Source organism: Ictalurus furcatus, chromosome 26 (genome assembly GCF_023375685.1).
Source record: "Ictalurus furcatus strain D&B chromosome 26, Billie_1.0, whole genome shotgun sequence".
Taxonomy (NCBI): Eukaryota; Metazoa; Chordata; class Actinopteri; order Siluriformes; family Ictaluridae; genus Ictalurus; species Ictalurus furcatus.
The window spans coordinates 16,170,079-16,198,065 of record NC_071280.1 but is presented as its reverse complement, the minus strand read 5'-3'; the positions used below and the strand labels follow the sequence as shown (position 1 = coordinate 16,198,065).

At 40.7% G+C, this 27,987-nt stretch overlaps 1 protein-coding gene across 1 annotated transcript; it reads right to left on the bottom strand.

Moving 5' to 3' along the window:
* Positions 1-5: 5 nt before the first annotated feature.
* Positions 6-27,765, bottom strand: klf12a (Kruppel-like factor 12a). The gene is made up of 6 exons (XM_053615427.1): positions 27,412-27,765; positions 18,028-18,094; positions 13,934-14,507; positions 11,064-11,202; positions 4,075-4,232; positions 6-1,550 (listed from the first exon to the last, which is right to left on the bottom strand). The coding sequence occupies exons 2-6, from the start codon at positions 18,091-18,093 to the stop codon at positions 1,369-1,371; spliced, it is 1,119 nt and encodes a 372-aa protein (XP_053471402.1). The 5' UTR covers position 18,094; positions 27,412-27,765; the 3' UTR covers positions 6-1,368.
* Positions 27,766-27,987: the final 222 nt, after the last annotated feature.

The window sequence follows — 27,987 nt, the reverse complement described above, 5'->3', positions numbered from 1 at the left end:
CTGAATTAAAGTGTTAAGTGACTTTTTATTCATGCCTTCATTCAGCCCATTAAACATATATATATATATATATTTATGTATAAATTCACAGTCAATCCATATAAAAAAAAAAGGAAATGTATACAATAACATCATTTACAAATACATAATTGAGAAACAGGATTAAAGGTTAAAGGAAGGTCGGTATGACGCTTTTCGATTATCGGTCATCGGGCGTCTCTATACAACACGTATATATAAATGGTGACGTCACATACGTTCGAAAAAGGGTGCAATAAAAATACTGAACAAATACATGACATGACATGACTTAAAATGCACATACAGAGCATGATTTATTTATTTTTTTAAATGTACAGACATCTGCTACACTATGTTTGTGCACAAATTATGCAGTTTAAATGAAAATGAATCTCTCTCTCTCTCGCTCTCTCTCACTCTCTCGGGAAACACAGTACATGAATTCAATAATAATAATAATAATAATAATAATAATAATAGGATTGTTATGACCTTATGTTTAATCTGTGTGAACACTCACTCCATATCAAAGGTGTGCAAAGTTTTTTTTTCCTTTCCAACCAGGAAATAAATCCCTGATTGTTTTCTTTTTCTTTTCTTTTTTTCCATTAGAAAAAAGCGATATTAAGTGGATGGAATTTTCACACTGAGGTTTATACCCTGTTAATTATCCATCTGTGTTTTTGATTTGAATGAAAATCTGCGACGAATGACACAATCTGGTCCTCATGCGCCGATGAGAAACAAACAAATAGTTTGGAGAGGTGATCTGCCCTTGTTTTTTTTTGTGTTTTTTTTCTTCACAGTTCACAACTGACACTGTTGATGCAGTCAGTAAAAAAATTAAAAATAAAAATACAGCGATTTACATTAAGGTTTCTAACTGGCTAAAACAAACTGGTGTAATACTCTTAAACTGGGTTTTAAAATTGCAATGAATTTACATATAAATGCTGATTATGATTGACATACCCTGCAATATGCGCTGGTATTATTTGATAATCTCTCTCTCTTTCTCTCTCTCTCTCTCTCTCTCTCTCTCTCTCTTCTTCATACTTTGTAAGTCTTTGTAATATCTTAGAATATGAGTGCATGATCAGCAAGATCAGCTCCTTACAGATATAGATATAGATATATAAATGTATTCTTCAGGATATAAAGGGTAAAAACTGATCAGCACTCCTACTCTTCATTCACGACTAGACTTTATTATCTCTCCTAATACCACGAGCACATTCAGGGAAAGGTCCAGCCTTTCCCGAGCCACATCCTGACTCTGACCCCTTAAAACTGGTCCATCCGTGTGTGTGTGTGTGTGTGTGTGTGTGTGTGTGTGTGTGTGTGTCCTCACACCAAGGCGTGGCGGCGGCGGTGGAGTGCCAGGTGGTCCGAGCGGGAGAAGCTGCGCTCGCAGTCGCCACACTTGAACGGCTTGACCCCTGTGTGCTTGCGGTAATGACGCGTGAGCTCGTCCGAGCGTGCGAACTTCCACGCGCAGCCGTCCCACGTGCATTTATACGGCTTCTCACCTGAGACAGAGAGAGAGAGAGAAAGAGAGAGAGAGAGAGAATGCAGGAGAGAAGTTAACAGTGCATCTGTGGTCCTTTTCAGATTTGCTTTTGAAATAATGCAAAATACGTTTATGTGGGACGAAGGAACTTATATGTTGTACTGTGTCTTCATTCAGTTAATAGAAACCCTAGAATCCGTTTATACTTTAAAGCTGCTGTTTGTATTTTTTTTTATTATTCTCTCCAAACCTGTAATCATCATATCATGATACAAAAAAAACATCTTAATAAAATCTCACAACATTGTCATTCAGCTGTCGGCCTAGTTTCTTCATTTCAAGGCTTTGTTTGTAATTTTTCTGCCCCTGAAATGAGCTCCGCCTCCAGCCAGAGCACAGCTGCTCAACACTGATGGTTTTCCTTTAACTTGTGTGTCATTTCCAGACTACAGTTCCTTCCTGGACCACTAGAGGGCACCCTTACTCACTGTATTGAACTTCATTGATTGTCTACCCCAGTCCCTGCCATGATCATGCACACCTGTTTGGTATTTTCTCATTAGTCACCTTATTTAAGTTCCTGTTTGTCCCATCCCCCCCCTCTCCACCTTTTTTTTTGTTTGTTTGTTTGTTTGTTTGTTTGTTGTTGGAGCATTATTCTTATTCTGTGTAAGCATGTGTGGCTAGAGTTTGGTTACTGGTTTCTGTGTAAATAGTTTTGTTTTCTAGTTTAAGTTTTACTAGTCTAGCTTAGCATTAGCCAAGACCCTTGTTGTCCCAGTTTTTGTTTATCTCTTGGTTGTTTTTGTCCCTATTAAAGAAGTTCTGCACTTTGCATCCATCTCCCTGGACTCCTGTTATGACACATCATCACCAAACCAATCAAGTTTCTCCTGTCAGTAATCAAACGTTTGGATTTTCCCCCAATACAAATGGTTCTAGTTTCTAAATGAGACCCAGAAACACTCAGAAAGATGATCTATACACGGAAGAGAAGTGCGAGCAATGCACTAGCGGTCACGAGGTCTCTGGTTTGAATCTGAGCTCAGGTGATCATATTGTACTTTTAAAACTCTTTGTTATGGTATATATCAGGGGTCGAGAACCTATGGCTTGGAAGCCATACATGGCTCTTTCAGTGATTGCCTATGGCTCGATGGCAGGAAAAAAGAAAAACAATCATGAATCACAAAATGTAGTGTGTAAATTAAATTAAAACTCTTCATATTACATATTTTACATTATTACATAATTCATAATCGATGCCCGTTTATCATGTATACACTGACCAATCGTGATATGGCACAACAAGCTCAAATTTCATTGGGTAATATTGAGCAGAGCGGTAACTTCCTGGTCTGATTCATAAATCGGTTGAAAACTACATAGCCAGTCTGTTTTCAGTTTTGTTTGTTTGTTTTTTTTTACATAATGGTGAAATGGCTGAAAGAATGAATCGGACAGATGAATCTGTATATTTGGAAGTCGCATTAACGGTAAGTAGTGTTCAATTTACTCTTACTTAAGTAAGAATTGTATTGATTTACCATCTGATGAAACTATCATAGTTGGTTAAATGAAGTCCAAGTGCCACCTACAGGCCTATTAGGTGAAGTGCAGGCTGTTAGGTCAAGAACATGTCAAAATGTCAAATGACCATTATTACATTAACACACTTTATAATTATGCAATAATAGTAAAGATAATAACTATAATAATATGACGTGTGTATATATATATATATATTTCCCTCATGATCTTAAAAAGCTTTTGATCTGAAGGTGTATGATTAAATGTGTGAAATCGGTGTTGTAGACAAAAATGTAATCCTGCCAACATATTCATTTCTTTCATTAGAAAACTAACATTTTATTTACCAAAAAAAGATCTTTATTTAAACGGACGACTCGGAGCGAAATATTCTGAAAAGCAGCCGACAGGACTCCAGCGTCGGTGCGAACTCCTTTAATACTGTTTAAAAATCATCTGAGGGAAATTCCTCAAGAAATCAGGCGAGAAAACGCCAAGAATACATTTCAGGAAATTCTAGGCACTTTGAAGATGCTAAAATACTAAATTATTTTGATTTATTTTGCATTTTTTATCACAACATAATTCCCATAGATACATGTGTGTTACTCCAGAGTTTTGATGACTTTATTATTATTATTATTATTATTATTATTATAAAATGTGGGGGGAAAAAATAAAGAATGAGTGTTTCTAAAGTTTTGACTGGTAGTGTGTGTGTAAACTCCAATTTTCCAATATATACTCCAACATATACTGCAATATATACTCCGATATAAACTCCCCATGTCCACTCAGTCTTCGCTGGATCTTTTTTGCATTTGTGTCACACATGCTCAGGTATGTGTTTTCCTTGGATTTCTGCTTTTTTCTTTGTTTTAGTCCTTGTATTTATAGTTTTAGTCCTTTTACCTGGTAATTAAGACTTTTTTTCTGGCCCTAACCTTAGTACATGTCACTACACATAGTAACAATGCTGTTAGTGTTTTTTCCTGGTTTCTCTTCACACTCACCGGTGTGTGTCCTCCTGTGGGCTTTGAGGTGGGAGCTCTTGGTGTAAACCTTACTGCAGCCGTCAAACTCACAGCGGTGGATGCGTCTCCTCTTGGTGTCAGGAGACTCGGGCCGCCTTGACCTTCGGATGCTCTCGATGCTGAACGGCAACATGGAGCTGCGAAGACAATGATAAAAAAAAACATTACTTTATATCTTTCACAAGCAAAGGGGTACATGCTTCTGAGGTGCAGAAAGAGAACTGTAATAAACCAGTAAATGTTTCAGGTGTTGTAGTTTACTGTGCTGAATTAGCTGAATATAGATGATGCTGAGAAGCACCATCTCAGCTTAAACCTCATCCCAAGACTTTTATTTTTTTTTTAAATAAATGAAAACGGTAAATGCGAGGGAGACCAGATACACACTGTGAATGAAGGCAGATTCTTCTGATCCATAAATAAAGACAGATAATGGAGGAAGGGGAAAACAAACAAGAAGGAGAGAAAAAAAAAACAGGTGAGAATGGAAGGAGATATAATGGTAAGGGAGAGGAAAACAAAGGGAGGAAAGAAAGAAAAGAGGAAAAATAAAGGCAGGAAAGGAAGAATGCAAAAAAAAAAATCACAGAAGGAAAGGGAGAAAAAAAAAGTAAATAGACAGTCAAAAGAAAAGGGAGAAAAGGGAAGAAAGAGAGAGGAAAAATAAAGGAGAGAAGGGGTGAAAAAAAATAAAAACCCCAAAGAGAAACAGATACAAAGACAGAACGAAAAAGGAAAGAAAGTGAAAATGAAAAGGAGAGAATGGAAGGAAATATAAAGGGAAGAGAGAAAAAAAGAAAGAGAGGAAAACAAAGGGACGAAAGAAAGAAAAGAGGAAAAATAAAGGCAGGAAAGGAAGGATGCAAAAAAAAAATCACAGAAGGAAAGGGAGAAAAAAATCACGTAAATAGACCGACAAAAGGAAGGGAAGAAAGAAAGAACAAAAAAGGAAAGAAACTGAAAATAAAGGAAAGAAACGTAAGAAAGAAAACAATTAAAATAAAGGGAAATGAAATACATTTACTAAGAAAAAAGAAAGAAGGAAAGAAAGGCATTAAACTGAAATAGTAATACATTTAACACACATTTAACATTTTACTGGTTGTTTAATTCCATAAAAGTCACATTAGAAATGTTATTCAGCCAATACAGCTATTTTAAGTCGTTTTATTTACCTTTAGAGTGAGGTATCTTTCCTAAAACACCTTGACACCAGAAAGAATCATGGGGAATGTCTGTACTGTACACTAACCCTCTATCTCAGCTTTGTCGTGGACTATAATGTAAATAAGGGAGCTGCTTTAGCAGTAATGATAAATCCGGACACTAGAGGGAGCTGCGCTGCTGTTAAACTGCCAACATCCAGCTCCTCCCTGAGCCTGCTCTACTAACAGATGAAGAAGGAATGTATTTATCCATAAACATATTCGAGAGCCGTAAACAATTTCCACAAAAAAAAAACTTTGAAAAGATGAAAAAAAGTAAACAACGTCCGAACATGGACACATATACAAACATACACACAAACACACACTGAGAAAGTCATACTGTACACTGCAACACAAGAAAAGACACAACAATCTTAGCTCATTCGTGTACATATGAGTAACACACACACACACACACACACACACACACAAACACACACACAACGATGGATCCTGGATCAGTAGTTTGAGTCACACAGGCTTTATCTAGAGAAGTTTGGGAGTTTCACCTCACCCCTTGCAGACTCACTTCCTGTTTCTCTTGGGCCACATGGGTACATCATTTGTGTGTGTGTGTGTGTGTGTGTGTGTGTGTGTGTGTGAGAAAGAGAGAGAGAGAGAGAGAGAGAGAGAGATGTGGAAAGGGGAGAACGGCCACCTGTGGCTGCTGGCAGCTCGAACTCTTCTGGGAGCCCAGAGGAGATGGAGGGGAAAAAAGAGGCATTCGACTCCCCCATCTTCTCTTCTCTCATTCTCTCTCAAAACAGAGAGGAGAAAATGATTCACCGATTCAGCACGAGACATGAGGGAGGGAGTGGAGAGAGCAGAGGGACGTCTTTGAGGATCTCAGGAGATCCTCAAATCTTTATGATGCTGGATTTGGAGATCATCAGCAGATTTTTAGCCTTCACACAGGAGGATGTGCGTAGCGTCGGGGTCATAGCAAACAGATTTCTTTAGGAATGAAAACATTCTGTGCCAGTACACTGGGTCAGGAACTAAAAGTGATGGAGGGATGAGAGATTTTTTTTTTTTTAATGAGCCCTTTAGGTACATATTATAAGCCCTAAAACAATGGCAGAAAGAAAGAAAAAGAATGAGAACGAAAAAATATAATAAGAATATAGAATGAAAATGGAAAGAAAGTAGTGAAGTAGAAACAAAAAGACAAGTTAAAAAATGGGGGGGGGGGAGGAGAAGAAAATGGATGATGAGAAAAAAAGGAAGAAAGTTAAATTAAGAAAAAACAAAGAAAGAAATAAAAAAATAAAATAAGGGGTGAATTTAATTAAAGCTCCTGATTGGTCAGTGAAACATGTGAAACCTGTTATGACATCATCATATGATGGGTGAGTTGATGGAGGTGTGAGGTGGTGGAGGTGTGGGTTGATGGAGTTGTGAGCTGATGGAGATGTTAGTTGATGGAGGTGTGAGGTGATGGTGGTGTGATTTGATGGAGATGTGAGTTGATGGAGGTGTGATTTGTTGGAGGTGTGAGCTGATGGAGTTGGGAGTTAATGGAGGTGTGAGTTGATAGAGGGGAGAGTTGATGAAGTTGTGAGTTGATGTATGGGTGAGTTCATGGAGTTGTGAGTTCATGTAGTTGTTTGGTGATGGATGCGTGAGGGATGAATGCGTGAGGTGATGGAGCTGTGAGGTGATGTATGTGTGAGTTGATGGAGGTGTGAGGTGATGTATGCGTGAGGTGATGGAGGTGTGAAGTGACGGATGTGTGAGGTGATGGAGCTGTGAGATGATGGAGGTGTGAGGTGATGGATGTGTGAGGTGATGGAGGTGTGAGATGATGGATGTGTGAGGTGATGGAGGTGTGAAGTGACGGATATGTGAGGTGATGGAGCTGTGAGGTGATGGATGTGTGAGGTGATACAGTTGTGCGTTGATGGATATGTGAGGTGATGGATGTGTGAGGTGATGGAGGTGTGAGATGATTGAGGTGTGAGGTGATGGATGTGTGAGGTGATGGATGTGTGAGGTGATGGAGGTGTGAGATGATGTATGTGTGAGGTGATGGAGGTGTGAGGTGATGGATGTGTGAGGTGATGGAGGTGTGAGGTGATGGATGTGTGAGGTGATGGAGGTGTGAGGTGATGGATGTGTGAGGTGATGGAGGTGTGAGATGATGGATGTGTGAGGTGATGGAGGTGTGAGATGATGTATGCGTGAGGTGATGGAGGTGTGAGCTGATGGAGCTGTGAGGTGATGTATGTGTGAGGTGATGGAGGTGTGAGATGATGTATGCGTGAGGTGATGGAGGTGTGAAGTGACGGATATGTGAGGTGATGGAGCTGTGAGGTGATGGATGTGTGAGGTGATACAGTTGTGCGTTGATGGATATGTGAGGTGATGGATGTGTGAGGTGATGGAGGTGTGAGATGATGGAGCTGTGAAGTGATGGATGCGTGAGGTGATACAGTTGTGAGTTGATGAATGTTTGAGGTGATGGATGCGTGAGGTGATGGATGCGTGAGGTGATGGGTGTGTGATGTGATAGATGTGTGAGGTGATGGGTGTGTGATGTGATGGATGCGTGAGGTGATGGGTGTGTGATGTGATGGATGCGTGAGGTGATGGGTGTGTGACGTGATGGATGCGTGAGGTGATGGATGCGTGAGGTGATGGATGCGTGAGGTGATGGAGGTGTGAGGTGATGGATGCGTGAGGTGATGGAGGTGTGAGGTGATGGATGCGTGAGGTGATGGAGGTGTGAGGTGATGGAGGTGTGAGGTGATGGAGGTGTGAGGTGATGGGTGTGTGACGTGATGGATGCGTGAGGTGATGGGTGTGATGTGATGGGTGTGTGACGTGATGGATGCGTGAGGTGATGGGTGTGTGACGTGATGGAGGTGTGAGGTGATGGAGGTGTGAGGTGATGGGTGTGTGACGTGATGGAGGTGTGACGTGATGGAGGTGTGAGGTGATGGGTGTGTGACGTGATGGAGGTGTGACGTGATGGAGGTGTGACGTGATGGAGGTGTGACGTGATGGAGGTGTGAGGTGATGGAGGTGTGAGATGTTTGTGTCCCACTCTGTGGCTGTGTTTTTACTGAAGGCTGAACGAGAGAGAGGGAAGCTACAGCTGAACAGCATCTAAAAACAGTGGCGCTTGTTCTTTTGTTCCGTCTTTTGTTTAAACATTTTTTCCTCCTGGAGGTGCAAGAAGGGGCTTTCCTGCAGCGAGGACGTGCATGGCAGTGCCACTGAGTTCGGATCAGTTCACACACAGTCTCTAACACACAGGACAATGGTGTACAGAGCGTTCAGCTGACCCGGGATCAGGAGAAGTGAATCAAGTTCATGACGTGAACCTGGTCGCCTCGTGCACCTGCGTCCCTGAAACATACTCCCTCCGAGACCTGAGCAAACAATGATTTTAAGGAACGGCAGAATGCATTAGCCAGCTCATCCGGCCTCTCTCTCTCTCTCTCTCTCTCACACACACACACACACACACACCCCATGACACATTCAAACACATTGTTGCCTTGAGGCTTGGCAAAAAGCTCAGCACCGCTGGCAGCCATGTTCTTCTTTCTCCCCCTGGTGTGCCCATCAGCTGGCACGGCCGCGCCGCAACACTCTCGCCTTGTGGGCATTCTGAATATGGAGGAGCCTCTGTCACCCTCCAGGGAGAATTCCTTTATTAATGAGCTTCCCTTTGGGCCGAGCTAGAAGTACACACACACACACACCTGCACATCTGCCATTCCTTCACAAGTGCCCGTTTATAATGATGATGAATTCATGCTGACAGGGAAAGTGTCTCCACAAAATTCTATCAAACTGAGAGACAAAACCAGCCAGATCACAAACAAACACACACACACACACACACACACACACACACACAGGTTGGGAGTTTACTTTCTCATTTCGGCGCACGCCACGTTTCAGGCTGTCCAGTGATGCACGAAACGCTAATACAGTGACAAATTATTATGGATCATCATGAATGTTCTTGTACACGTTATAAATTGCACAGACTGTGCCTAAATTTTCTCACGTGTGTGTGAGACATCTATACCGCTTTCCAAGAAGGTTCTACTTGGAACCTTTTCTGAATCGGAAACTTAAATGCTTAAACTTACAGTCAGTTCAAGGGTTTATTTTGTTATTGGACATGTGTCGCACTGTAAAACACTCTTCAAAGGAAGTTCATGTCTAGAACCGTACAACAGAGGTGCTTGCTTTCAGGAGAACCCTTTAAACACTCCTTTATATCTGTTTACTGTCTAAAAAAACCCAAAAGCAAGCAGTTAGTCGTTCTCTTTTAAAAAAATAATAATAATAATGGTTCCGCCTAACACCCTAAAGAGTTCTTTGGTTTATCTTTTTAGGAGAAACCTTAAAGAGTCTATATTGAACCTTACACCTGAGGGTTTCTCATTCAGGTTTCCAAGGAGAACCCCTTTACAAAGCTTAACCATATAAAGAACCCATGAGTACACTCTTGGGGGGGGGAAACCCCACACCGAATATACTAAAGGTTTATTCAGTTGTCCCCCTCAAGGAATCCTGAAAAGTTACGTATAACCCGACAACACAGTTTCCCCGCAATCATAAACAGTTCCAAGTAGAACGTCTTTGAACATCTAGAACCATTAACTATCTAAAGAACCACTGGAGTCTCGTTTTCTGTAACAACGTATGAAAATATTACTATACATCCACTCATCCACTCAAACAGGAGGTATCATCGAGTACTTCTCAATGTTCTCTTTAGGAGAACCGTTAAAAGGTTCTAGGTCAAACCTCCTGTACAACTGGAGGTTTCCCATTCAGGAAAGTAGAACACCTTTATAAACCTTGAATCATTAACAGTCCAAAAAAAAGCCCACAAGAACCATGCAACCATTCGAAAGCTATAGTAGTACAGTTAGTTGGACAGTCTTTAAAAAGAAAAAAAAACTAAACAAAAAAAGCGTTGATGTATAACCCTACAACACAGCGTCCCATTCATAAAAGGTTCCAAGTAGAACGCCTTTGAACGTCTACAACCATTAACTATCTAAACACCCACTGAAGTCCCCTTTTCTGTAATAGTGTATGAAAATATTACTATCCATCCACTCTTACAAACAGGAGGTTACATTAAAGAGCACCTTAAAGGGTTCTTCAGTTTGTCCCTCTGAGGGAACACTTAAAGGTTCTACGTATAAACACTGTTTTACATTACCTATCCAAAGAACCACTAAGGCACTGTTTTTTTTTTGTTGTTGTTTTTTTTTTTAAATAGTTTATGAAAAATATTTCTGTACTACTACTCTTTTAGGAAAAAAGTTCCATCTAAGACCTTAAAGGGTTCTTCAGTGTGTCTTTCCGGACCTAAAAGATTCTATGTAGGTTCAGAAAGATTCTACAACAAAGAATTTAAGAAAATGCTCCAAGTGGAACTCTTTTAGAACGCTAGAACCATTAACTACACAAATAACCCTTGATAAAAGGTACAAAAATGTATCACTAAAGTTAGTTGTACACTTTATAAAAGAGAGAGAGAGAGAGAGAGAGAGAGAGAGAAAAAAAATTGGGTTTGTCAGTCTAGGGTAAAGGTTAAAGGTTCTTTGTTGAACTTGAGAAAAAAGCCTTCACTTTCAGAAAAAGTAGAACCTGTTTAAAAAGCTAGACATATTAACCATCCAACCAGCCAACTATTGAGAAACATTATTTCTGTGGTATAAATGTAATATCTCAGAAATTGTGTGTGTGTGTGTGTGTGTGTGTGTGTGTGTGTGTAAAACTCACTCCTGTACAGCACGGGCGATGGTCAGGGCGGTAGAGCCGGTCTCGTTCACGCTGTCCAATGTCACATTGGGCAGGTCATCGTCCTCGCTGTCACTCAAAGATCGCCGTGGAGACGGTCCATCTGGCACTCTGTGTATGACTGGAGAAGAGAATGAAGAGGGCGGGTTTAGAGACGTGGTGTGGATATGAATGTAAGTGAAGTAAAATAAATAAATAAATGAATAAATAAATTAATAAAAAAATGATGAGAATTTTTTTTTTTGCTGCAGTAAACCAAATTGACAGATGGCTATAAATGCTAAAAAAAAATAAAATAAAAACCATTGAACATCATTTATTTACCTCATAAATGTCTTTATGAGAATATCAAAAACATATGGTGTTTATATGGCTAACTTGTCTTCAAAAATGTCTGATTCTGATGATATAGAATGGTGTTCGGGTTCATCTGTTAGCACAGCGCTAAAATAACGTCTTAAAGAGAGAGAGAGACAGGGAAAAAAAAGAAATGGCTTTATTTTTGGGTAGTTAACTATGAGCCCAGTTTGTCACTCTGAGGAAAATAGACCAAACGAGACCCAACAGCTATTATGCTAGGTAACAATGTGCTAACTGAAACCTTTAGCTAAAGAATTTGCATGCTAATCTCACTACCTATCTAACAAAGCCAATATATAAATCTTGGGTGTTAGTGTAACATTATATTTGAGCAGGTTTGGCTAAATAATTCACTGAGAATATGACAACGCATATTACTGAAATCTTCCTGTGAAAAGTGAGCGCTAGTTGACTAGCACTGAGCTAACAGGTTAGCTAACATACTGTAGCTAGCTGTTTGGCAGGAGAACATGCGTGAGTTTCTTAACGAGTTATTTTTGTATATTTATTTTATTTGTTTTGTTTTGTTTTGTTTTTACACTTTCAAGGATTAAGTGTAGAAACGACCTCACAAAAGCTCATCTTTAAGGATTCACACTGTGCTAACATCTTTGCTCACTTTTCCAGGTCTGAACTTCCTCAGACGTGTTTATAAGCGCATGTGGTGAATTTAAAAAAAAAAAAAAAAGAATAAGAAAGAAACAGCACTGTTTTTGCCTACAGATGTGACATATGAAATGATTTCTCCGACCAACTGATCTTTTTTTTTTTTTTTTTTTTTTTTAACCGTAGTCTGGAACAAATGAAGCTGTTATCTGGAAAAGCAAAGCGTGTTTACATCAAAGGCAGAAAAAACTTTCAGTACCAGGAACTTTTTAGTGCCTGATCAAACGCTGGGATTTTCCTTTTAGGTTTTTCTAATGAATCTCTGTGAGTCAACTAATTAATGCTAAACCTAAAGACTAGTGCTGTGAAAAGTACAAGATTTCCTGGTAAACACAAAAGCGTATAAATCACATCCTGTGAAACTGTAGCCGGATGTGTCTGTCTGCGTTTTTTTTTTTATTATTTTTTTTTTATTTTAATTATTGTCATTATTTTTAAATGATTTTTACAGTGACTGAAGTGTCATGGCTAATGTCTGGTTGCCTTGTTGTTACCATGGAAACCTCTCGAGACACAGCAGAGGGCATAGAAAAAGAAAAATCTTTTTTTTTTTTCCTTTTTTTTTTTTTTACAGATGTAAGATTATCATACTCATCAGCATATCAGCTGCATGTGTATGAAAGTGTTTGGGTGTGTGTGTGTGTGTGTGTGTGTGTGTGTGTGTTACAGGAGGTTAGTCTTAGGTAACCCCTCTGTCTGCTCTGTTTCAAAAGAACGTGGGACGTGGGTAAAAACAGAAAGGGAACGAGAAAATCCTCAACTGCCACTAAGCCTGTTATAAACAGCACTCGTGCGGAAAAGCAGACAGACTGCCATGAGAAATATCTGTGTGTGTGTGTGTGTGTGTGTGTGTGTGTGCTGAAGGACTACATATTAGTCTCCTTACCTAAGCTCTTAAAGAAAACATAATACGAAAGAAAATATATAAGGTCATAAATGTCAAAATATATTGGAAAAAAACCCCAAGACGTATTCTTTTCTTTATTTACGTTTGCACCGTGTATAACATCTAGAAACCATACAATCTAGAGATTTAAAGGAGCAGTCCGTAATTATTAGTGCCGTCTGGTCTCTTCGAAGTGTACTGCAAATCTTATGAATACTATAGTCAAGTGTTCACCCCCCCCCCCCAAAACGACAATTAAACCCACATATGCTTGTTAAGATAAAGGGGTGGAGCTATTTTCCGGACCAGAAAATGTTAACCAGAGCCTAAGATGAATAAACCAACCAGATCAAATAAAAAGTGCGATAATGTGCGAATCAGAGTTTGTATAATGTAATGTATGTTTGAAATGATAGGATTGTTACAGGGCTAGAAACATGTTTAAACTTTACGAACTGCACCTTTAAATAAAGACGCTTTGTATCCCAACTTGTTTTGACTGAAGAAAGACTGTGAAACACAGTGCAGTCTGAAAAATCAAGTGGTGGCTGTTCAACATATTGTTGGGTTCTGGGTTGTGTCATTAACGCTGATGAGATTGCAGGACTCAGAGAGGATTTTGCAGACGACAAAGAAAGTGAGACAGATAGAAAAAGGGGAAGTGTGTGTGTGTGTGTGTGTGAGAAAGAGAGAGAGAGAGAGAGAGAGAGAGAGAGAGAGAGAGAGGGGAGGGTAAAATAGAACAAATGTCAAAGCCAGTGCCAGAGTTGGAAAGGTACAGATGTTGAGGAAGGAGAAGAGCTGAGAATCTGTAAACTATACAGAGAACCATCAGTTATTCTGCCATGTTTGTCTATTAAAAGGATACATTCTCAATCTCTCTGTCGCTCTCTCTCTCACTTTCTCTCTCTCTCTTGCTCTCTACTGAACCCTGTCTCACCTTTTCCATGTATCCTGCTTTCTTCCAGCATGGGTGCCATGAGGCCTCCAGGTCCCAGTGAGCCAATCCCGGCGTAGACCAGCGGCACAGGTTGTACCACCACAGGGACTCTGCGGGGGTGCAGGTGGATGGGGCTGTGGCACGGTGGCATGACCTGGGGCATGTGCAGGAACGGCTGCCCTCTGCGAGCGATGGAGGGTGGAGACGTCACCCTTGACGGAGACATCTTTAATCGTGGCACTGGCGTTATGACGGAGGGAGGCGAGGTTGAGGTCAGCGATAATGATGATGATGATGATGATGATGATAATGAAGGAGACTTGGTGGATGAGACTGGAGGGGAGCGTGGTGAGAAACGCAGCAATGATGAAGAGGGCGATGTTGACAATGATGATGATGATGATGATGACGATGATGATGATGGTGAAGAGCGGGATCTATTGGTGGAAAGGTCGACAGGCTCAGTCTGCATCTGGAACAGGTCTGACGGAAATCGTTTTTCAGGTGACTGAGTCCGGAACCTTCTTTCCATCACCAACACGCCCATGTCTGCATAGCTATGGATCTCGGGAGACTGTTAAGGAAAGGAAAAAGGTATTTTAAATATGATTTGTACCATGAATTCCCTTCGCTGCTTGTAGGGTGAATTGAAATTTCTTTTAAAAACATTTTTAAAAAATAATCAATAAAAACATTAACTTGCACTTGTATTGTCTAGATTTACCTAAGCAATCATTATCTAACTTTTCCTCTGCAAACTTTAACTAGCTATGTTATCGCTTTGCTTGTATTCTCTCATTTGTAAGTCTCTTTGGATAAAAGCAACTGCTAAATAAATAAATGTAAATGTTATCTAAGTTCAGTCAAGCACTTATGTACTTATGTACTCATATTATGAATTTAAAGAAGCCATTTGTAAGGTTTGGTGCCCTCTGCTGCCTGTAAGGTAAAAAACAAAAAAACCAAACAAAACAAAACCCATAATGAACGACAACCCTTCCCGTTCCCCCCAAATGACTTCACAGTCTTTGTTAAAACTTCACAAGCCTTTTGGGTTGATTTATAAGAAAAAGAAGCAAAGCTAAGATGAGGGCAGGGCGAATTTCCGGGCCAGAAAAAACAACAACAACAAAAGACTGAATTGAAGAAACTAGACAGATCTTTCGCATGACAAAATTGCAAATCACATGTTTCACAGGTTATCATTTAAACTACACAATTCTCACAAGTCTAGAAATACTTTTAAACATTACAAACAGCATCTTTATTCTCCAAATCTGCAACAAACCCTACTTATTTCTTAGAGTTCTCACATTCACATTACAGACAGTGTAAAACAAAACGTGCGCTAATTTTCCGCTGTGTTTCCTGCGGTCGGCTGGCTTGGAGGTTTCTCAACTGAAATGAAACTTGTTTTGAAACCTCATCTCTCTCTCTCTCTCTCTCTCGCTCATCAAATTTTCTCATCTTGATCGTTCCTCTTCTCCTCCTACACAGCCCGTTTCCAACCCCTTATTCGGAAGGGAAAACAAAGGAGGGGGTTCCTCCTGCTTATTACCGCTCATTTTCCGAACTCGCAGAGATTCTGGACAGCATAGGGGGAGCAAAGTTTACAAGAAAATAAGAGAAGATGCTTTGGCACAGAGCCCGATCAAACTGCACACGCATGCTTCAACCGTCTGCTCTGCTGTTTCGCACTTCAAATGCGAGACCTTGTAGCCCACGCACAAAAACCTCACGCAAACAACAGTGAATGCAATGGGACAGACAGACAGAGATACACAGAGAGAGAGAGAGAGAGAGAGAGAGAGAAAGCGAGAAAGTGAGAAAGAGAGAGACTGGGGGGTAGGATCGGTCTCTGTACACTGTCCTCACTCGCAGTTTGTTCTGTTATCTATAAACATTAACAAAAAATATCCAAAGACAATAATGGTACGGTTATGTAAAGAGAAGTAATAGCAACACGCCTATTTAGAAAATGTTAAACTTTTGTGTTTGTGTTGTATTGGATGTTACTCATTACTGAAGCTCAGATAAATAAAAATAAGGAATTTGGTCCCATATGCTAATACAAAAAAAGAATTCTAAGGGTTTTCGTCTCTTAGCTGGATGAATCTGATTGTATAGATTGGTGTTTTGTGTAAATATTTCTAACACAAATACCAAAATCACAGTTTTCTAGTCATAACAGACTTTTAATTTCTCAGCAGTTCCTGCATGCTAAACTAAACAGCTAATGTTATAGTTGAACAAAATAATTTGGTGCAGTTTATATGTTTATGTATGTACATATATATATATATATATATATATATATATATATATATATATATATATATATATATATACATATATAAATAGTTCTGATTGGTCATAATCAAAATAAATTCAAATTTGAGCTAGTTTACTAGCAGTTAGCTATCCACCAATTAGCTAGGTAAGCTGGCTAGCAAATTTACCTAATGTTCTGATGAACTAAATCATGCGTGTTATGTTCATTTTAAATTTTCACAGGTTTGGCTGCTGTTAATTAAACTGCCAAAAAAACCCCAACAACTCAGATACTGAAATCGCACAGTGAAAAAGTAAGCTAGTTTACTACATTTACATTTATTCATTTAGCAGACGCTTTTATCCAAAGCGACTTACAACTGAGTACAAATACAAGCAAAGCGATATATCAAGCAGAAAACAATACAAGTAGTGCTACCATACAAGATTTTTAATTAAGTTCTAGAGTACTAGCAGTTAGCTAGCGACCTAGCTAGAGAGGTAGTACACTAGGTAGGCAAACTAGCTAGCTAGCATATCTTAATGTAAATGAGTTACAGAATCATGCTCGTTATTATGCTAACATTATATTTTCACAGGTTTGGCTTCTGTTAAATAAATTGCCATAAAATGACTCAGATACTGAAATGCCACTTTGACAAGTGTTTAGTTTACTAGCAGGTAGCTAACTGTCTAGCTAAATAGGCATTAGCTAGCAAGGTAAGCAAGGTGGCTTTATGTTTGGTAATTTTATATTTATTTTATCTATCTTATGGTAACGTATGCTACGCTGTGGTAGTTTTATATGTTCCGAGATTTGGCTGCTGTTTAATAAACTGCTGTGGGGAAGAAAAAAAAAACATAAATTGAGTCAGATATGTAAATCTGACCTTGAGAAATGCAAGCTAGTTTACTGGCAGTTAACTAGCCGGCTACCAACAGAGGTGGTTCTCTAGGTAAGCAAGCTAGCTAGCAAACATATCTAATGTAACTTTATATTTTCACATGTTTGGCTGCTGTTAAATAAATTGCTAAGGAATTATACAGCATAAAGACTCAGATAAGGAAATCCAACAGTAACAAACGTAAGCTAGTTTGCTTGTTTAGCTAGCCACTGACCTAGAGAGGTGGTTAGCTAGCTTAGCAAGTTAAATAGCTCTTTAGCAAACATATCTAATTTAACTGAGTAACAGAACTTTGCTCGCCATGTTGTGGTAACATTATACTGCCACAGGATTGGCTGCTGTTAAATAAGTTGCTAAGAAAATGACAAATGGAGACAGATACTGAAATCTGAGCATGACAGATGTATGCTAGTTTACTAGCTGTTGCATAACCACCTGGCTAAACGAAAAAGGTGGCTAGCTAGATAAGCAAGTTAATTAGTGACAAACTCATGCTTGCTTTATAACTGAGTAACAGAATCATGCTTGGTATGCTAATGTTATATTAACTAGCAGTTAATTAGCCAGCTAGCGATTTGGCAGGAAGACTTGGGAGTGTATACATAGTTCCTGGCGCTTTTAAAATGAAAGTAAAGATTAAAGCTGTGTTTTTTTTTTGTCATTTAACTGACACTGCTTTATGATAACAGTGAGTTTAGTGATAACACTTCAAGCAATTTCTTGTGTACATATGAAAAGGTATTATCTCTATCATCCCTAGTGCAAACTTGATGCAATCATTTAGCATAGTATTGCATACTTTGAATCAAACAGAAAACCATCTGATCTGAAACCAGTTTTAAGTATTAACTCTTAGATGGCGTATGTTTACGCGATGACGTCACGGCGTAACATTTTAGTGAGCGTGAAGCTTCTTACCCGCCGCTGCATCTGCACGGGCTCTGCTCTGACTCGCAGGACAGGCATCCCGTCCAGCATCAACATCCTAAACATGAACCATACAGGGACACAAGACAGAAAAGAGACACGTTAGTTTTTCTGTTTTCCAGAATTGATCGAATGATTCTGAGAGAATCAAAGCAACATTTTGCCCATGCATATAAACAAGCCTAATAAAAACAAGAATGAGCGGGTGAAAGAGAGATAAATTGAAAGAGACAGAGATTCAGGACGAGTGTTTAGTCTAACAGCATGTTACAAGCCAGACCCGGCAGGACTGGTAAGGTGTAATGAACCGTTCGAGTCATGTTATGAATCCTTTTGACAGTCATGCAGCTCATAAAATCAGTAGTGCTTAAGTGAGATGTTCGGGTATTTAAGCTCTCCACCTAACCAGAATTTGTGTGTATTTTATGTTGGCACAGATACCCCTGAAATGTCATTCGGTTCAACTATATACACCTCCAACACCTACTAAATCAGGAGTTGTTCATTTTATTTTGCTTTTGTAGCCAGGAACCTCTTCCAGTGTTAATAAAGTGCCTCAGAGCCCCTTATGATCGCAGCAGATTTAAAATAAAAAAAAAAATGAACCATAATGCAACTGTTCAAATATTAGGTACGTTAGGCAACATTATATTAATTTATTGGTGCCATTAAATGTTTTTATTTCTGAACTTTCCACCCACAGAACCCAAACCTTATTCTGCTGAGATAAAATGTACACAGCAACTGCATTTGGTTTTGCAGATTTCAAGTGAATTATTCAGTCAGGTTTGTAGGTTTCGTAATAAAATCACCACCATCTTGGAAAGGCTTTTCCTTTTCCAAGGAGGAAACTTAAGGAGGAAACTTAGGACTTTCATTTAGGATTACAAACATTCGAATGGGGGGAAAAAGATGGGATCGTGGTGACTTTAACTTAAGCATGGTTGGTGGTGTAAGATTTTCGCACGTAGCAGTCTCTCGAGTTCACAGTGAATGGTGCGAGAGATAACAACAATAACAACAACAACAACAATCAAACATCCAGCGAGCAGCAGTTCTGCAGGCGGAGAGGCCTTTTCTATGAGAGAGGTCAGAGGAGAATGGCCAGACTAGAAGGCTACGGTATCTCAAATAAGCACTCTTTATAAGCGTGATGAGCAGAAAAGCAACTCAGAACACAAAACATGTCGAACCTTTGGACGGATTGGTTACAACAGCAGAAGACCACATTGGGTTCCATTCCTGTCAACCAAGAACTTGAATCTGAGGCTATGATGGGCACAGGCTCACAGAAAAAAAACAAAAACATGTGTTTTTCCAATCTTCATCTATCCAGTTTTGGTGAAATCCTACTTGGCCAATAAAATTCTTTTTGATTCTTATTCAACGAGACAACGGAGTACTAGAATTCCTCAACTTGCAATTCTGACAGATGTTTACTTGTTTGCAAAGAGTGTGCTAATTCAGGAACTTTGCTATTGCAACCACAATACCATCTTTATCAGCGTTATTATCAACACAACTATTCCTTGTGCAACTTGGATTAAATGAATGGACTGTGAGCTGTTGGCCATTGCCTCGTTATGGATGTTAAAATGTGGCAGAAATGTAATAGAAGCTGCCCCTCTTATAAACACTGGCCACACATGGCTCGGCACTAGAGGGGTCAGCAGGTCAGCCATGCTTTTACAGCTCAGCATATACAGTAGCATGGTGATAAATGGCTGTGGTCGATTGTGTCCAATTCTATGCCGTGCTCGCTGATTCAGGAGAGAGCGAGTACAGAAACATGCTGACTGCTTTGGCCTCTGCTGACCTGGTATTTGTTGTGTGTGTGAGCAATGAAGTAGACAGGATGTTAAAGGAAATGGGTGGGGTCTTGGATGGCTGCACAACAATTATAATTCCTTCACCCAAGCTCCTTAAAGTAAGTGTGTATGTGTGTTTAACGAACACCCAAACCTACTTTAATAGCACCATAATCCTTCCCGATACATATGGTGTACATATTCACCAGAGGAATCCCACTTTAAGGCACCGTACCTCTGGCCAGCCATCAACATCATGCCTTCCATTTTGCAGTGGACGACTGCGAGAACCGTATGCTACACAGCTGTGCCTCTGTAACACCTCATACAACCTAGATGAGGCTTGAACGTACCCCTGAGCATCAATAAATCCCTACTCTAAGGGTTTGTTGCCTTGTCCAGGCACTGAGAAGGTTCAGGAAGCGGGCTCTCAGCATTAGTCACAGGATCAGCACGCGGACGGTGACATTGTAATGGTTACAAATGGCTAACCAGGTTTGCATTAATGGGAAGGGATGGGATCAATGAAAGGCTGAGGTCGGGATCCGGATTGGAATCGAATCGCTTATGTGGGAAAGAGAGATTTTCTTTGGCACCCGTTTTGATGAGGGAGAAGCTTTGGTGAAAGAACAGCTGGCCAAGATCAACCTCATTCAGAATGAGGCATGACATGTCAGTGATGGAAGTCAAAGACGGACAAAATCCACTTCAGCCTCCACTCGGGAAAGGATCAGGGGCTACTTCACAGAACCAGACAAATCTCGGATGCGGTTAAAAAAAAAAATAGTTCTCACAAATTGGTGACCGAAGAGTGTTGTCAGCTCTTCTTACATATTGAGATCTGTCCTAGTTCAGCATTTGATTAGTTTCAATTGAATTGCTGTGGTCAACAAACTAATCTCACTAAGCTTTCTTATCACAAAGTCCATTTTTATTCCAGGAGTACGCCTTATCCTGGTCTGATAAACTCGCCTGCAGAGATTTAACTATGCAAGTCATTTTTTTGGCCCAAAATGCAGAGAACTGCACATAATCAAGAAAGCAATGAGTCGATGTTTTTTTGTAAATGAGATGGTCAGTTTCATCAGAGTGCATGACCTCAGTCGGGTCAGCACAACTTCCTTCCACCCTGTTGCTCCGCCAATAACCAGTTTGAGCTTTGTGCCTCCTGGATAAACACCACCTACTCCACCTCTACTCAATAATCTCCTTTGTGTCAGTGACAGATAAGAGTGTAGATGGAAATTGGACTGTGTGTTTGATCTGGCCACAGCAGACTAGAACGTCTTTCAGATAGAACTGTGAAAAGAAAGTGTAAAAAATGAAAATAAATAAAAAGCTACACTTTAAAGTTCCATCTAAGACCCTAAAGGGTTCTTTGGTTTGTCTTTCTGTGGGAATCCTTATATAACTCTCTACATATAATCCTACAACAGATGTTTTCCCTTTCTTTCAAATACGTTTCCAAGGAACACTTGAAGAACCTTTTTTTTATTTTTTTATTTATTTTTTTTTTTGTAAAAGTGTACTGTTGATCAGCATCAGTTAGCATGATCTCATTTGCATAATGGTATATTCCTATATGGTTTAGGTTACACGTGCCTCAAGGGTTCTTCGGCTTCTGAGGGAAGCCTTTAAAAGTTCCATGTATAGTATGCCCACTATCAGAAAGAGATCAGAAAGTAGAACCCCTTTACGAAAGCAAACAGTTACTCCACTCTCAAAACAAACCTTGAGTCACCTTTTTGTCCAGGAGCATAAGAATGGATTGCCATAAAACATCTCCAGCACATAGCGATCTGGATCTTATAGTCATAATCTAAGATCAAGGCCATCCCAAACCTCCCCTGACTCCATGCTGAAGGTCTACCTAAGTATCTAGTTTGGAGCCCATGCCGTCTGAAGCTGATGTCAGTGACAGATAACAGAGATGTCTCGGACTGCCCGGATTGGACCTGCATTCAGGAACACGCAGACCTCTCCTGCTGGATTCTCCTGCTTTGCGTAATCAGACCTCGCCAAAAAAAACCCCAGAGTGACTTCAGACTTTCCATTTCAGCGGCGCTAGTTTTCCTTGGCGGACGACTCGAGTCGGATGGGGGCTGCTGCCGGGCAGAGCCAGGACACTGCTCAGCCTCACAGTATGTGTGTGTGTGTGTGTGTGTGTGTGTGTGTGTGTGTGTTAGGAGAGGTGCACTATTTCACTGTCTGTTTTCTACGAGAGACAATACACTATGTCCAAGAAATAACTGGAAAGGCTTTTGGACGCAAACAAGAAGAATAACAACCCGAAACAATAAATCAAAACGCTACGTTTTTTGGGGTTGTTTTTTTTTTTTTTTTGCAAGTCGTTCTCTTTTCGTTTCAAGGCCTCACTGAATACTGCCAACAGATAGGGACATGATATTTCTGACATTTCAATACCCTTCTCCAGTAAACCCTTTAGAGTTTAAATATAACTTCATAGATTCACAAATCTTGTGGCTGTAACCATTCATTATGTAGTCATTATGAATACAATAATAAACATAATCATATCCCGGAGCTTAAAACAGATAGGTCTTCGTATCGCTATATAAATAATCCCTTCTTGCCTTACAGTGAAAGCACTGTCTAAATAGTCCCCACTTGTCATCCAAGACACTACATAAATATTTGAGACTATCTCCTGCAGATTTACTAAAGTTGCTTCTGAAATTAAGCTTCTGCACTTTCGTTGTCTCTCTCTCCCTAAAGAAAGCTAGCCAAAACACACTCCCTTCTCACATCTGCTATTGATTTGGGGCATGGCCCGTACACCTCGGTTTCTATCTGTCTGTGTAGTCACACAGACACCCTACAACCAGGCTGAGAGCAGGTCGAGCTTCCTGGAGTCTGGAAGTATGCAGAAGGTTTTTATAGGATGTATTAAGCACAGTACAGTGGTACAGTAAGACCGATAGCGTTTTCTCTTTTACAGTAGATTTAGAGCTGACAGGATGTGCTCCAGACTGATACATGCAAACAAACAAAAAAAAAAAATGTCACAAGCCTGGCTTTCCTGTCATGCTGAAATCCAAAAAGCTTGAACAAGACATTTTCCGTGGCTTTTTTATGCAGATCGTCTGACACACTGTCGAATCGACACTCTGTGTTCTGAGTTCTTGTGTTTCTTTTATAATAATGCGGTTATGATCGGGGTTGTCAGAAACTGATCTGAGATCAGCACAAAAAAGCCCATTCTCCCTCTTGGCCTCTTGGGCCCAGACTGGATCTGGTGCTGCCGTACGCTCTTGCATGAAGACCGTGTGCCAGAAAGATCTGAGGCTGCCTCTTTAGTGTTCCCTTGGACGGGCTAAGACAGATGTGTGCAATTTGACTTGAACTGTTGAACCGCACACTGTCAAACTGTTTATTATCAGAGGGCCAGGATTGCGCAATGACTGAAGGACATCAGTGTTTGGCGATATTGTGCAATGGTGCAAAGAGGACCATGAAAAACATGAAGGTGCTCATAAAATGGTACAGATTTTTTTTTTTTCTTTTTCCAAGAACATACCAACCACTTCAGGATTACAAGCGCTGACATTACTCACTCACTCACTCACTCAAGCTAAGTGAGTGACCTCATGCCCAACCGATGAAGATTCAACAACCAAGGCATCCCTGGACAATTTTATATTGACATCTCCAGCACTAGAGTCAATCTATATACCGTGGACCCGTTGACTTTTTAACCCTACCAATTAGTGGAATGAATTGCAACCTAGAAACCTTTCTGAAATATCCAACCTGGTTTGATGAGGAAGGATATTTGCTTTGTGCACGACCATAAAGGAGCAAAAGTTGCTAGCGTATGGCCTGGTCTGCTAGCACAGCTGGAAGAGATCTGTGCACATTCTCATCAGGCTCTGGGGGGCAGTGGCTGGCCCTCCACAGCTGTCCTCGGCATTGTGGGAAAGCCTGGGGTTCTTCTAAAGCCGTGCCAGAAAACGCTCGTGCGGCATTGTGAGTGCCAGTGACCGGGCATGCTAAAACCGCTGGGAGAAGAGACGTGAAGAGAAGAGAAACGGCACTCATACAGAAGAGGAAGAGACAACACAAGGAAGGATTGTATTTTGGGCCAGAAGACGAGGAGAAGTGAGAAAAAAAAAGTCAAGACACAAATAACTGCACAAAAAAAAAGAGTTTGCAACACATTCTTCTGCAACCAATCTCGCCTTTAGTGACACCTTGAGTTACGCTAGATGTTCTTATGAAAAACTCTTCCTTTTGTCTCTCCACCTTTTTTCAGCGAGCAAGCGTTATCAGGCTGCTAGCCTTAACGAGTCAGACAGCTGTGTTTTCCTTCAGCACCACACACACACACTCTCATATACACAGACTCTTAGAGTCCTGGGCAAGGGCTGTTTTTCTCACTCCTGCCCTCGGCACTGCTGGAAGAGCTGCAGCTGCAAGGAGGGAGGGAGAGAAGTATGGACGGAATAGAGAGATAGAGAAATTCGACAGTCGAATAGTGAGAGCATTTATTTTTCATTTGCATTGCATCTATGTGTGTGTGTGTGTGTGTGTGTGTGTGTGTGTGTGTGAGATATAGAAACCCTAAACTCACATTGACACGCTCACACCACCATCACAATGCCAACTCGGCCGAACACAGCTGTTGATCAGTAACAGACGGTTAACCAGTAACCCCTTCCACATGTAGCTCGCTCTCTCTCTCTCTCTCTCTCTCTCTCTCTCTCTCTCTCTCTCTCTGTCTCTCGCTCTGTCTCTCTCTCTGTGCCTCTGTCTCTCTCTCACTCTCTCTCTCGGCGCTCCCCTGTCCTCGGGTGATGTGTGCAATTTGACTTGAACACCAGGAGGGCCCTGGGAGTCAAGGGGTCAAAGTTCGGACACAGGAAGTGCATCCGCTGTGCTGTTCTGGCCCCCGGCTTTTTCCAGAGCTCTGTTTAATGGGCCTGGCAGTCGCCACGAAGAGCCCCTATTTCCCGTACACTACACAAATCACTCTGCCACTCTGTTTTCAGTAGGTCTGTGACTCATACACGTTTGGGTCTATGTGTATGTGTGGGGGAGCATGTTTTTTGTTTTTTTTTACAGCTTAGTGGGGACGATGTCCCCACAATGATAGGAATATCTAACAGTTGTAACATTCTGGGGAGGTCCCTATGAGGAAAGCTGCTTTTAAAAAAAAACCTGCAGCTTTTATTTCAATTAATTGAACGAGCCAAAAACATTCCTTTTGGTTACTGAGGCACTGTATAGCAGGTAGGAGGTATAGCATTAATTAGCTGCATGAATAATTATGTCTATAATTATGAAAGGTTCTTACAAAGATGTGTGTGTGTGAATCATTCGGGTGTGACAAAACAAGCGGAATCCGACGCGGTACCAGTCTCAAGCCGAGAAAGCTCGAGAAATCAAGCATCATATGTTCTGTTTCAAATCCAAGCCAAGACCAGTTCATAGTCTCCATGTGGTGCGTCGTATCAAGAAGAGCAAGAATCTGAGTTCAAGGACAGTTACACAACAGCAGTGCCACAGCTGCAATGAAGAAAACTCAAAGAAAACCGTGTTCCCTATAAATCCTTCCTTCCTGTTATAATAAATAAGATTTCCTATTCCTACTCCTGGGAAACCTTGGTGCAGCAAACGTTCAAGCTCTCAATATGTACAGTAGCTCAAGACGCGATTGATAATTAGCCAAAGAGTTAAATCGGTGAATGGTTTTGCACAAGGTCCACATTGGCCTCTGTATTCTGTATCCCAGTCATGTTGACATACTTGACCAACCCCCTCATCATGCCTGTGTTTGCACTCATCCCATGTTCCCTGACCTTTGGCCTCTTCCTTCATTGTACACGTGCAACCCAACTACGACAACAATCCCACCAGAGGTGGGCCTGCAAGGAACACTAGGACAGCACAGGGTCAGCAGAAGTCCAAGACACAGTGAATGTTTGCTTACGTTCCAGCTGTTTCAGATGTGTAACGCTGTCAAAGAAGAGCAGGCCAAGCAAGTTTCAGCCTCTTGAGCCCCTGTGACCGGAGGCTATAACTCACAGCTCCAGACAGGACAATACAGCTATGCTAATTGGCATAAATGGGGAACGATACGGTCCTGGGGATGTCATAATGCTCAGAGCGTCTCTCCGAGGTTAATCGGTGTTTTCCTACCATACGTACAAGAAAATGTGAATCTAACCCAAATGGGGCAATGATATTACAATTATTCGCTAAGTTAGCCAACATTAACTAGCTAAGTTGGCTTCTGTATTATGTTGACATACTTGACCAACCGTCTTTTCATGCCTACCTGTATGTTTGCACTCATCCTACATTCTAATGTTAGCTAACATTAACTAGTTATGTCACCTCGCTTCATCATTTGAACAAGTTCAATTAAGCATGAAAGGAAACCCACGTGTTCTGGTGTGATAACAATCATTTAAAGCAGCAGTTTGTAATATTTAGAGCCCTCTGCTGCCTTTCAAGTGAATTGCAAAAAAAAAAAAAAAAAAAAAAAAACAACAAACAAAACTTCCTGTGTCACTTCCTGATTTCTATCAGACCTTTTTGACAAAATGTTTGCAGCTACTGGAGGTACTAGCTGGGAGCAGAGCTAGTTTCTGGGTCAGAAAACTGCAAACACAAGCTTGAAGTGAAGAAAACTAGTCAAATCTGTTGCACTGCTATATTGCGAATGTTAGTTTCTCTACGGCGTCTTCGGAACGATGTGATTATCCCAGATCTAGAAACATTTTCACAAAATGACCCTTTAAGCTAGAGTGTCCAACAAAAGCCAGGCACTAAACCCACTATGAAGAGTGAGTGAAGAGGCCAGTCTTCATCATGCTGCAGATATTGTTGTTCTAAAGAGACGTTCTTGGTATTTGGAGTGGCTCCAACATAACTATCACCCAGCGAGTGAAAGGAAGAGCAGCACTGTGGGGGGGTTCACACAGAGTGCATAAAATGTATTCATAGCTATCCATGTGCTTCATATGTGCATGTGTGGTTTATTCTTACAAGAGTATTAAAACATTCAGAGGAAGTCTATAACCACTGTACATATTGGTGTGGCAGTACCAATTTACATGTCACACATGAACGCATATCAGTAAATTGCACAGACTGCTGAGTGATAGTATAGTCTCTAGAGAGACCAGTAATATATAGACAAACATCTATAGGTCAAAAAAGGTGAATTTTCTGGTGGCTCAAAATTTGTAACATCGTAACGTTAATTCTTATAATGATAAGAAACGATTTGTTTGTTTGACTCAAATTGACGGCACTGTCATGTGACCTCGAGTGTCATAGATGAATTAATAATTAGTGCATAGTTAATTAATAACTAATTAATCAAGAAATACAGTAGAGAGTGCGCACAATATTACGTGTATTATACATTGTATACGTTGTCAAAGCCGTTTGCCCTTTGGAGATCTGATTTGAATTCTTTCACTCAAGTTTGAGGATTGTCCAAAAAAATACGGCTACGACGGGCAACTCAGTGACATGACAGCTGACAGCTAAGAGAGAGAAAGAAGCAGGCAATGCAGTAGAGATTTTAGGAACTGACCTTGTTTGAAGTCTTGGAACGTGAGATCAAGAAATGATATCCTTATTGAGTCCTTTTAGGTCTCTTTCTGTCTCTGTCTTGTTTTCCTGTGCGGTCAGACTCTTGTCTGTCGCTCTCTCTCTCTCTCTCTCTCTCTCTCTTGCTCTGTCGTTTCCCTCCTCCTTCGTGGGCTACTCAGGAGGAAATGAATGGGGAGCTCTCACTAAGCTGTTGTACTCTGAAAGTGCACATCACATGACCATTGTGAATGAAGAGAGGGGGTGGACCCTTAGGCTGCCAGGGGCGAGGACAATATAGACCCAGCCTGGTGGTGGTTGTGTGGGTGGTGGTGGTGGTGGTGGTGTGTGTGTGTGTGTGTGTGTGTGTGTGTGTGGAGATTGCCTCAGAGCTTCAACTGTTGGATTATTGTGAAACAGGAGAACATGTATAGAAGCAGCAGCTTTTGGACCAGATAGGTAGTTGTTCCAGCTGAAAATGGCACCCAGTCTAAGAAAATAAAAAACAACAGTATCCTGCGATTTGGAGAATGATCAAAGCTTTGAAGATCACAGCCACTGTTCTTTCTCGCCCTTTCAC